The sequence below is a fragment of the Panulirus ornatus genome, chromosome 48, assembly GCF_036320965.1.
Source record: "Panulirus ornatus isolate Po-2019 chromosome 48, ASM3632096v1, whole genome shotgun sequence".
Taxonomy (NCBI): domain Eukaryota; kingdom Metazoa; phylum Arthropoda; class Malacostraca; order Decapoda; family Palinuridae; genus Panulirus; species Panulirus ornatus.
In genome coordinates, this window is record NC_092271.1 from 28,803,499 (window position 1) to 28,816,354 (window position 12,856).

The 12,856-nt window shown below is 42.5% G+C and overlaps 1 protein-coding gene across 1 annotated transcript in view; it reads left to right on the forward strand.

Annotated features, from left to right (window-relative positions):
* The window catches only part of ebo (ellipsoid body open), a 170,091-nt gene that overhangs the window by 26,528 nt on the left and 130,707 nt on the right, over positions 1-12,856 (forward strand). Inside the window, exon 4 of the mRNA XM_071690378.1 lies at positions 35-232. Within this exon, the coding sequence (XP_071546479.1) occupies positions 35-232 (198 nt within the window). The remainder of the gene's footprint in view (positions 1-34; positions 233-12,856) is intronic.

Here is a 12,856-nt window from a genome sequence, read left to right on the forward strand (position 1 = left end):
CTCCAGTATCATTATTATTATTATTATTTTCCAGAACATTATAAACAAACAGTGGGTAGGACTGATGTCAGAAGAAAGAACAGAAATTCGTTCCACCCTCTATCGCTTTGTATTAGAGAACCATAAAGTAGCCCCCTATTACATCCGCAACAAGCTGGTCAAACTTGTTGTGGATATTGCACGTCTCTCATGGCCACATTTCTACCCAGATTTCTTCACTAATGTTTTATCTGTAAGTATCATAAAAGTTATTAGTATAAGAATTTTTGTATTGCATTGTTTTATACAAGTGGGCCCCGGTTCACATTGGGATTTTGTTCCTGGTAAATGTGACTAAACGAAAACTTTGATCACATCAGTATTTCAAATAGAAGCACATGTATGAAGTCAAATTTTATTCCTTAGGACTAACTAAAGAATATTTTCTTTAATGAAAGACAAAATAAGCTGTTATTCCTCTGGTGTAGCAGTTAGCGTTCCTGACTGTGATGTATTCATGGGCTGTCCAGGGTCGAGCACATAGGTTGGAATCCTGGTTATGGTAATCAGTCCATAGTCAACTCAGCTGATCATCCACCCCTAGGGGTTGGTTGATAAAATGTGTACCTGGCTCTGGCTAGGGTGCATTACACAAGACAGCTAGAGACTGAGTGTGAACGAATGTGGCCTTTTCGTCTCTTTTCCTGGAGCTGCCTTGCTGAAGCAGGGGGCAGCAATGCTGTTTCCTGTGGGGCAGGGTAGTGCCAGGAATGGATGAAGGCAAACAAGTATGAATATGTACATGTGTATATATGTGTATGTCTGTTTAAGTAGGTATATGTTTATATGTTGATAAATATATGTGTTTGCTTTGAAAAATTTATGAGAAATACTTAAGAAAGCAAATGGATTTGTATGAAGCGTTTATGGATCTGGAGAAGGCATATGATAGAGTTGATAGAGATGCTCTGTGGAAGGTATTAAGAATATATGGTGTGGGAGGTAAGTTGTTAGAAGCAGTGAAAAGTTTTTATCGAGGATGTAAGGCATGTGTACATGTAGGAAGAGAGGAAAGTGATTGGTTCTCAGTGAATATTGGTTTGCAGCAGGGGTGCGTGATGTCTCCATGGTTGTTTAATTTGTTTATGGATGGGGTTGTTAGGGAGGTGAATGCAAGAGTCTTGGAAAGAGGGGCAAGTATGCAGCCTTTGTGGATGGGAGAGCTTGGGAAGTGAGTCAGTTGTTGTTCGCTGATGATACAGTGCTGGTGGATGATTCGGGTGAGAAACTGTAGAAGCTGGTGACTGAATTTGGTAAAGTGTGTGAAAGAAGAAAGCTGAGAGTAAATGTAAATAAGAGTAGGTTATTAGGTACAGTAGGGTTATGGGACTAAGTCAATTGGGAAGTAAATTTGAATGGAGAAAAACTGGAGGGAGTGAAGTGTTTTAGATATCTGGGAGTGGATTTGGCAGCGGATGGAACCATGGAAACGGAAGTGAATCATAGGGTGGGGGAGGGAGTGTTGAAAAATATGTGGAAGTCAAGAATGTTATCTTGGAAAGCAAAAATGGGTATGTTTGAAGGAATAGAGGTTCCAACAATGTTATATGGTTGCAGATTCATGGGCTATGGATAGAGTTGTGCGGAGGAGGGTGGATGTGCTGGAAATGAGATGTTTGAAGACAGTATGTGGTGTGAGGTGGTTTGATCGAGTAAGTAATGAAAGGGTTAGAGAGATGTGTGGTAATAAAAAGAGTGTGGTCACATGGAGAGAATGAGTGAGGAAAGAGGATATATGTGTCAGAGGTGGAGGGAACGAGAAGTGGGAGACCAAACTGGAGGTGGAAAGATGTAGTGAAAAAGATTTTGAGTGATCAGGGCCTAAACATGCAGGAGGGTGAAAGGTGTACAAGGAATAGATTGAATTGGAACGATGTGGTATACTGGGATCGACGTGCTGTCAATGGATTGAACCAGGCCATGTGAAGCGTCTGGGGTAAACCATGGAAAGTTTTGTGGGGCCTGGATGTGGAAAGGGAGCTGTTGTTTCGGTGCATTATACATGACAGCTAGAGACTGAGTGTGAATGAAAGTGGCCTTTGTTGTCTTTTCCTAGCGCTACCTCGCGCACATGCGGGGGATAGGGGTTTTCATTTCATGTGTGGCGGGGTGGCGATGTGAATGAATAAGGGCAGACAGTATGAATTATGTGCATGTGTATATATGTATATGTCTGTGTGTGTATATATACATTGAGATGTATAGGTATGTATATGTGCGTGTGTAGACGTTTATGTATATACATGTGTATGTGGGTAGGTTGGGCCATTCTTTCATCTGTTTCTTTACGCTGCCTCGCTAACACGGGAGACAGTGACAAAGTATAATAAAAGAATATGATAAATGATATGTATATGTGCGTGTATGGGCGTCTATGTGTATATGAGTGGTTGGGTCATTCTATGTATATTTCCTGGTGCTACCTCAATGACATGGGAAATGGCAGTGAAGTATGATAATTATAATGTGTGTGTGTGTGTGTTTCAGAGGTGGAGGGAACAAGAAGAAGTGGAGACCAAATTGGAAGGTGAAGGATTGAGTGAAAAAGATTTTGAGTGATTGGGGCCTGAACATGTAGGAGGGTGAGAGGCATGCAAGGAATAGAGTGAGTTGGAACCATGTGGTATACTGGGGTCAACGTGCTGTCAATGGAATGAACCAGGGCACATAAACTATCTGGAGTAAACCAGGGAAGGGTCTGTGGGGCCTTGATGTGGATAGGGAGCTGCTGTTTCGGTGCATTACACATGACAGCTAGAGACTGAGTGTAAACAAATGTGGCCTTTTTGTCTGTTTTTGGCACTACCTTGCCAAAGCAGGGGCAGTGATGATGTTTCCTGTGGGGTGGGATAGCGACAGAAATGGATGAAGGCAAGCAAGTGTGAATATATTCATGTGTGTATATGTATATGTACGTATATGGGCATTTATATATATATGTGTATATGAGTGGATGGGCCATTTTTTGTGTGTTTCCTGACGCTATCTTGCTGACGCAGGAAAGAGTGATTAAGTAGATAGATATGTGATAGAGTGTAAGAAAGCAAACTCTAGATTGATGTGAGTAAAACTGAAAGTGGATGGAGAGAGATGGGTGATTATTGGTGCTGGTCATGAGAAGAAAGATCATTTGAGGCAAGTGTTTTGGGAGCAGCTGAGTGAGTGTGTCAGCAGCTTTGATGCACGAGACTAGGTTTTAGTGATGGGTGATTTAAATGTGAACATGAGTAATATGGCAGTTGAGGGTATAATTGTTGTACATGGGGTATTCATTGTTGTGAATGGAAAGTAGTGAAGAGCTTGTGGGAGTTGTGTGCTAAAAAAGACTGGGGATTGGGAATACCTTGTTTTAAAAGAGAGCTATGCATAAGTATATGTACGTGAGTAGGAGAGATGGTCATAGGGCATTATTGGATTATTGTTGATTGATAGGCATATGAAAGAGACACTTGGGTGTTAATGTGCTGAGAGGGGTAGCTGGAGGGATGTCTGATCACTGTCTTGTGGAGGCAAAGGTGAAGATTTGTTGAGGTTTTCAAAAAAGAATAGAGAAAGTTGGGGAGAAGACAGTGGTGAGAGTAAGTGAGCTTGGAAAGAAGACTTGTGCAAGGAAGTACCAAGAGAGACTGAGTGTTGAATGACAAAAGGTAAGAGCAAATGACATAAGGGGAGTGGGTGAGGAATGGGATGTATTTAGGGAAGTGGTGATGGCTTGCACAAAAGATGCACATGGCATGAGAAAGGTGGGAGGTGGGTAGATTAGATAGGGTAGTGAGTGGTGGGATGAAGAAGTAAAGTTGTTAGTGAAAGAGAAAAGAGTGCATTTGAACGATACTTGCAAGGAAGGAGTGCAAATGACTGGGAGATGTATAAAAGAACATGGCAAGAGGTCTAGAGAAAGGAGCAAGGGTTGAAAAAGAGGGCAAATGAGAGTTGGGCTGAGATAGTATCATTGAATTTTAGGGAGAACAAAAAGATGTTTTGGAAGGAGGTAAATGATGTGCATAAGACAAGAGAACAAATAGGAACATTGGTGAAGGGGGCAAGTGGGGAAGTAATAATAGGTAGTAGTGAAGTGAAAAGGAGATGGAGTGAGTATTTTGAAGGTTTGTTGAATGTGTCTGATGATAAAGTGGCAGATACAGGGTGTTTTGGTCTGGGTGGTGTGCAAAGTGAGAGGTGTAAGGGAGAATGGTTTGGTTGAGAGAGATGAAGTGAAAGCTTTGGGGAAGATGAAATCTGGTAAGGCAGCAGGTTTGGATGGTATTGCAGTGGAATTTATTATGAAAGGGGTGACTGTGTTGTTGATTTTTTGGTAAGGGTATTTAATATATATATGGACCATGGTGAAGTGCCCAAGGATTTGTGGAATTCATGCATAGTGCCATTGTACAAAGGCAAAGGGGATAAAGATAAGTGTTCAAACTACAGAGGCATAAGTTTGTTGAGTTTTCCCTTGAAATTGTATGGGAAGATATTGATTGAGAGGGTGAAGGCATGTACAGAGCATCAGATTGGGGAATAGCAGTGTGGTTTCAGAAGTGGTAGAGGATGTGTAGATCAGTGTTTGCTTTGAAAAATGTGTAAGAAATACTTAGAAAAACAGATGGATTTGTATGTAGCATTTATGGATGTGGAGAAGGCATATGATAGGGTTAATAGAGATGCTATGTGGAAGGTCTTAAGAGTATATGGTGTGGGAGGCAAGTTGTTAGAAGCAGTGAAAAGGTTTTACCGAGTATTTAAGGCATGTGTATGAGTAGGAAGAGAGGAGAATGATTGGTTCCCTGTGAATGTCAGTCTGAGGCAGGGGTGTGTTGTATGGTTGCGAGGCGTGGGCTATAGATAAAGTTGTGTGGAGGAGGGTGGATATGCTGGAAATGAGATGTTTGAGGACAATGTGTGGTGTGAGGTGGTTTGATCAAGTAAGTAATGAAAGGGTAAGAGAGATGTGTGGTAATAAAAAGAGTGTGGTTGAGAGAACAGAAGAGGGTTTGTTGAAATGGTTTGGTCACATAGAGAGAATGACTGAGGAAAGATTGACAAAGAGGATATATGTATCAGAGGTGGAGGGAACGAGAAGTAGGAGACCAAATTAGAGGTGGAAAGATGGAGTGAAAAAGATTTTGAGTGATCGGGGCCTGAACGTGCAGGAAGGTGAAAGGCGTGCAAGGAATACAGTGAATTGGAATGGCGTGGTATACCGGGGTCGACATGCTGTCAGTGGATTGAACCAGGGCATATGAAGCGTCTGGGGTAAACCATGGAAAGTTCTGTGGGGCCTGTATGTGGAAAGGGAGGTGTGGTTTTGGTGCATTATTACATGACAGCTAGAGACTGAGTGTGAATGAAAGTGGCCTTTGTTGTCTTTTCCTAGCGCTACCTTGTGCTCATTTGGGGGGAGGGGGTGGTTATTTTCATGTGTGGCGGGGTGGCGATGGGAATGAATAAAGGTAGACTATGAATTATGTGCATGTGTATATATGTATATGTCTGTGTGTGTATATGTTGAGATGTACAGGTATGTATATTTGCGTGTGTGGATGTGTATGTGGGTGGGTTGGGCCATTCTTTCATCTGTTTCCTTGCGCTACCTCGCTAACGCGGGAGACAGCAACAAAGCAAAATAAATAAATTGATAAATATATATATCTGTGTATGTATTTATTTGTGTGTGTGTGTATATATGTGCGTGTATGTGTGTGTGTGTGTGTGTGTGTGTGTGTGTATGTATATATATATATATATGTATATTATCCCTGGAGATAGGGGTGAAAGAATACTTCCCACGCATTCCTCGCGTGTCGTAGAAAGCGACTAGAGGGGACGGGAGCAGGGGGCCAGAAATCCTCCCCTCGTATTTTTTTAACTTTCTAAAATGGGAAACAGAAGAAGGAGTCACGCGGGGAGTGCTCATACTCCTCGAAGGCTCAGATTGGGGTGCCTAAATGTGTGTGGATGTAACCAAGATGTGAAAAAAGGAGAGATAGGTAGTATGTTTGAGGAAAGGAACCTGGATGTTTTGGCTCTGAGTGAAACGAAGCTCAAGGGTGAAGGGGAAGAGTGGTTTGGGAATGTCTTGGGAGTAAAGTCAGGGGTTAGTGAGAGGACAAGAGCAAGGGAAGGAGTAGCAGTACTCCTGAAACAGGAGTTGTGGGAGTACGTGATAGAATGTAAGAAAGTAAATTCTCGATTAATATGGGTAAGTAAACTCTTGATTGATATGGGTAAAACTGAAAGTGGATGGAGAGAGATGGGTGATTATTGGTGCATGTGCACCTGGGCATGAGAAGAAAGATCATGAGAGGCAAGTGTTTTGGGAGCAGCTGAATGAGTGTGTTAGTGGTTTTGATGCACGAGACCGGGTTATAGTGATGGGTGATTTGAATGCAAAGGTGAGTAATGTGGCAGTTGAGGGAATAATTGGTATACATGGGGTGTTCAGTGTTGTAAATGGAAATGGTGAAGAGCTTGTAGATTTATGTGCTGAAAAAGGACTGATGATTGGGAATACCTGGTTTAAAAAGTGAGGTATACATAAGTATACTTATGTAAGTAGGAGAGATGGCCAGAGAGCGTTATTGGATTACGTGTTAATTGATAGGCATATGAAAGAGACACTTGGGTGTTAATGTGCTGAGAGGGGTAGCTGGAGGGATGTCTGATCACTGTCTTGTGGAGGCAAAGGTGAAGATTTGTTGAGGTTTTCAAAAAAGAATAGAGAAAGTTGGGGAGAAGACAGTGGTGAGAGTAAGTGAGCTTGGAAGGAAGACTTGTGCAAGGAAGTACCAAGAGAGACTGAGTGTTGAATGACAAAAGGTAAGAGCAAATGACATAAGGGGAGTGGGTGAGGAATGGGATGTATTTAGGGAAGTGGTGATGGCTTGCACAAAAGATGCACATGGCATGAGAAAGGTGGGAGGTGGGTAGATTAGATAGGGTAGTGAGTGGTGGGATGAAGAAGTAAAGTTGTTAGTGAAAGAGAAAAGAGTGCATTTGAACGATACTTGCAAGGAAGGAGTGCAAATGACTGGGAGATGTATAAAAGAACATGGCAAGAGGTCTAGAGAAAGGAGCAAGGGTTGAAAAAGAGGGCAAATGAGAGTTGGGCTGAGATAGTATCATTGAATTTTAGGGAGAACAAAAAGATGTTTTGGAAGGAGGTAAATGATGTGCATAAGACAAGAGAACAAATAGGAACATTGGTGAAGGGGGCAAGTGGGGAAGTAATAATAGGTAGTAGTGAAGTGAAAAGGAGATGGAGTGAGTATTTTGAAGGTTTGTTGAATGTGTCTGATGATAAAGTGGCAGATACAGGGTGTTTTGGTCTGGGTGGTGTGCAAAGTGAGAGGTGTAAGGGAGAATGGTTTGGTTGAGAGAGATGAAGTGAAAGCTTTGGGGAAGATGAAATCTGGTAAGGCAGCAGGTTTGGATGGTATTGCAGTGGAATTTATTATGAAAGGGGTGACTGTGTTGTTGATTTTTTGGTAAGGGTATTTAATATATATATGGACCATGGTGAAGTGCCCAAGGATTTGCGGAATTCATGCATAGTGCCATTGTACAAAGGCAAAGGGGATAAAGATAAGTGTTCAAACTACAGAGGCATAAGTTTGTTGAGTTTTCCCTTGAAATTGTATGGGAAGATATTGATTGAGAGGGTGAAGGCATGTACAGAGCATCAGATTGGGGAATAGCAGTGTGGTTTCAGAAGTGGTAGAGGATGTGTAGATCAGTGTTTGCTTTGAAAAATGTGTAAGAAATACTTAGAAAAACAGATGGATTTGTATGTAGCATTTATGGATGTGGAGAAGGCATATGATAGGGTTAATAGAGATGCTATGTGGAAGGTCTTAAGAGTATATGGTGTGGGAGGCAAGTTGTTAGAAGCAGTGAAAAGGTTTTACCGAGTATTTAAGGCATGTGTATGAGTAGGAAGAGAGGAGAATGATTGGTTCCCTGTGAATGTCAGTCTGAGGCAGGGGTGTGTTGTATGGTTGCGAGGCGTGGGCTATAGATAAAGTTGTGTGGAGGAGGGTGGATATGCTGGAAATGAGATGTTTGAGGACAATGTGTGGTGTGAGGTGGTTTGATCAAGTAAGTAATGAAAGGGTAAGAGAGATGTGTGGTAATAAAAAGAGTGTGGTTGAGAGAACAGAAGAGGGTTTGTTGAAATGGTTTGGTCACATAGAGAGAATGACTGAGGAAAGATTGACAAAGAGGATATATGTATCAGAGGTGGAGGGAACGAGAAGTAGGAGACCAAATTAGAGGTGGAAAGATGGAGTGAAAAAGATTTTGAGTGATCGGGGCCTGAACGTGCAGGAAGGTGAAAGGCGTGCAAGGAATACAGTGAATTGGAATGGCGTGGTATACCGGGGTCGACATGCTGTCAGTGGATTGAACCAGGGCATATGAAGCGTCTGGGGTAAACCATGGAAAGTTCTGTGGGGCCTGTATGTGGAAAGGGAGGTGTGGTTTTGGTGCATTATTACATGACAGCTAGAGACTGAGTGTGAATGAAAGTGGCCTTTGTTGTCTTTTCCTAGCGCTACCTTGTGCTCATTTGGGGGGAGGGGGTGGTTATTTTCATGTGTGGCGGGGTGGCGATGGGAATGAATAAAGGTAGACTATGAATTATGTGCATGTGTATATATGTATATGTCTGTGTGTGTATATGTTGAGATGTACAGGTATGTATATTTGCGTGTGTGGATGTGTATGTGGGTGGGTTGGGCCATTCTTTCATCTGTTTCCTTGCGCTACCTCGCTAACGCGGGAGACAGCAACAAAGCAAAATAAATAAATTGATAAATATATATATCTGTGTATGTATTTATTTGTGTGTGTGTGTATATATGTGCGTGTATGTGTGTGTGTGTGTGTGTGTGTGTGTGTATGTATATATATATATATATGTATATTATCCCTGGAGATAGGGGTGAAAGAATATTTCCCACGCATTCCTCGCGTGTCGTAGAAAGCGACTAGAGGGGACGGGAGCAGGGGGCCAGAAATCCTCCCCTCGTATTTTTTTAACTTTCTAAAATGGGAAACAGAAGAAGGAGTCACGCAGGGAGTGCTCATACTCCTCGAAGGCTCAGATTGGGGTGCCTAAATGTGTGTGGATGTAACCAAGATGTGAAAAAAGGAGAGATAGGTAGTATGTTTGAGGAAAGGAACCTGGATGTTTTGGCTCTGAGTGAAACGAAGCTCAAGGGTGAAGGGGAAGAGTGGTTTGGGAATGTCTTGGGAGTAAAGTCAGGGGTTAGTGAGAGGACAAGAGCAAGGGAAGGAGTAGCAGTACTCCTGAAACAGGAGTTGTGGGAGTACGTGATAGAATGTAAGAAAGTAAATTCTCGATTAATATGGGTAAGTAAACTCTTGATTGATATGGGTAAAACTGAAAGTGGATGGAGAGAGATGGGTGATTATTGGTGCATGTGCACCTGGGCATGAGAAGAAAGATCATGAGAGGCAAGTGTTTTGGGAGCAGCTGAATGAGTGTGTTAGTGGTTTTGATGCACGAGACCGGGTTATAGTGATGGGTGATTTGAATGCAAAGGTGAGTAATGTGGCAGTTGAGGGAATAATTGGTATACATGGGGTGTTCAGTGTTGTAAATGGAAATGGTGAAGAGCTTGTAGATTTATGTGCTGAAAAAGGACTGATGATTGGGAATACCTGGTTTAAAAAGTGAGGTATACATAAGTATACTTATGTAAGTAGGAGAGATGGCCAGAGAGCGTTATTGGATTACGTGTTAATTGACAGGCGCGCAAAAGAGAGACTTTTGGATGTTAATGTGCTGAGAGGTGCAACTGGAGGGATGTCTGATCATTATCTTGTGGAGGCTAAGGTGAAGATTTGTATGGGTTTTCAGAAAAAAAGAGTGAATGTTGGGGTGAAGAGGGTGGTGAGAGTAAGTGAGCTTGGGAAGGAGACTTGTGTGAGGAAGTACCAGGAGAGACTGAGTGCAGAATGGAAAAAGGTGAGAACAATGGAAGTAAGGGGAGTGGGGGAGGAATGGGATGTATTTAGGGAATCAGTGATGGATTGCGCAAAAGATGCTTGTGGCATGAGAAGAGTGGGAGGTGGGTTGATTAGAAAGGGTAGTGAGTGGTGGGATGAAGAAGTAAGAGTATTAGTGAAAGAGAAGAGAGAGGCATTTGGACGATTTTTGCAGGGAAAAAATGCAGTTGAGTGGGAGATGTATAAAAGAAAGAGACAGGAGGTCAAGAGAAAGGTGCAAGAGGTGAAAAAAAGGGCAAATAAGAGTTGGGGTGAGAGAGTATCATTAGATTTTAGGGAGAATAAAAAGATGTTCTGGAAGGAGGTAAATAAAGTGCGTAAGATAAGGGAGCAAATGGGAACTTCAGTGAAGGGCGCAAATGGGGAGGTGATAACAAGTAGTGGAGATGTGAGAAGGAGATGGAGTGAGTATTTTGAAGGTTTGTTGAATGTGTTTGATGATAGAGTGGCAGATAAAGGGTGTTTTGGTCGAGGTGGTGTGCAAAGTGAGAGGGTTAGGGAAAATGATTTGGTAAACAGAGAAGAGGTAGTAAAAGCTTTGCGGAAGATGAAAGCCAGCAAGGCAGCAGGTTTGGATGGTATTGCAGTGGAATTTATTAAAAAAGGGGGTGACTGTATTGTTGACTGGTTGGTAAGGTTATTTAATGTATTTATGACTCACAGTGAGGTGCCTGAGGATTGGCGGAATGCGTGCATAGTGCCATTGTACAAAGGCAAAGGGGATAAGAGTGAGTGCTCAAATTACAGAGGTATAAGTTTGTTGAGTATTCCTGGTAAATTATATGGGAGGGTATTGATTGAGAGGGTGAAGGCATGTACAGAGCATCAGATTGGGGAAGAGCAGTGTGGTTTCAGAAGTGGTAGAGGATGTGTGGATCAGGTGTTTGCTTTGAAGAATGTATGTGAGAAATACTTAGAAAAGCAAATGGATTTGTATGTAGCATTTATGGATCTGGAGAAGGCATATGATAGAGTTGATAGAGATGCTCTGTGGAAGGTATTAAGAATATATGGTGTGGGAGGCAAGTTGTTAGAAGCAGTGAAAAGTTTTTATCGAGGATGTAAGGCATGTGTACGTGTAGGAAGAGAGGAAAGTGATTGGTTCTCAGTGAATGTAGGTTTGGGGCAGGGGTGTGTGACGTCTCCATGGTTGTTTAATTTGTTTATGGATGGGGTTGTTAGGGAGGTGAATGCAAGAGTTTTGGAAAGAGGGGCAAGTATGAAGTCTGTTGTGGATGAGAGAGCTTGGGAAGTGAGTCAGTTGTTGTTCGCTGATGATACAGCGCTGGTGGCTGATTCATGTGAGAAACTGCAGAAGCTGGTGACTGAGTTTGGTAAAGTGTGTGAAAGAAGAAAGTTAAGAGTAAATGTGAATAAGAGCAAGGTTATTAGGTACAGTAGGGTTGAGGGTCAAGTCAATTGGGAGGTAAGTTTGAATGGAGAAAAACTGGAGGAAGTAAAGTGTTTTAGATATCTGGGAGTGGATCTGGCAGCAGATGGAACCATGGAAGCGGAAGTGGATCATAGGGTGGGGGAGGGGGCGAAAATCCTGGGAGCCTTGAAGAATGTGTGGAAGTCGAGAATATTATCTCAGAAAGCAAAAATGGGTATGTTTGAAGGAATAGTGGTTCCAACAATTTTGTATGGTTGCAAGGCGTGGGCTATGGATAGAGTTGTGCGCAGGAGGGTGGATGAGCTGGAAATGAGATGTTTGAGGACAATGTGCGGTGTGAGGTGGTTCGATCGAGTAAGTAACGTAAGGGTAAGAGAGATGTGTGGAAATACAAAGAGCGTGGTTGAGAGAGTAGAAGAGGGTGTTTTGAAGTGGTTTGGGCACATGGAGAGAATGAGTGAGGAAAGATTGACCAAGAGGATATATGTGTCGGAGGTGGAGGGAACAATGAGAAGTGGGAGACCAAATTGGAGGTGGAAAGATGGAGTGAAAAAGATTTTGTGTGATCAGGGCCTGAACATGCAGGAGGGTGAAAGGAGGGCAAGGAATAGAGTGAATTGGATCGATGTGGTATACCGGGGTTGACGTGCTGTCAGTGGATTGAATCAGGGCATGTGAAGCGTCTGGGGTAAACCATGGAAAGCTGTGTAGGTATATATATTTGTGTGTGTGGACGTATGTATATACATGTGTATGGGGGTGGGTTGGGCCATTTCTTTCGTCTGTTTCCTTGCGCTACCTCGCAAACGCGGGAGACAGCGACAAAAAAAAAAAAAAAAAATGTATTCATACTTGCTGCCTTCATCCATTCCCGTTGCCACCCCACTACACCTGAAATAGCATATTCCACCCTACCTCCAGCGAGGTAGCACCGGGAAAAGACAAAAAAGGGCCACATTTGCTAATGAGATGGCCATGATTACGGCGTCAGCTGCCCGTGCCATCTCCGCTAACGGGAAAAAAAGGAAACTATACTTGTGTACATGTAATTTCTCATAGGTTTTATTTTAGTATAAGATACAGCATAAACTCTTTAGATATCTGGATCTAAAACTTGCTTGCTTGGAAGGTTGAGTAACAGAGTGGACCAAGCAAGATTTGTTCAGAGCAAGGACTTCTTTTGAGTTTGATGTTAGGAAATCAGTTACAGTGAAAGATAACTCAGGTGTTAGATGGCAGAAGAGGTACTGCATTCTAGACTCACCAGCCTGGAAAGCTTGGGGCTAAGCACTTTCCTGTTTTGGGCATTTTTTGAATTATAGAGTGACATCATATCACCTAACTCTGTCTGTGAACTGGAAACTGCTGTAGGTATTAATGTGAACAAATAAT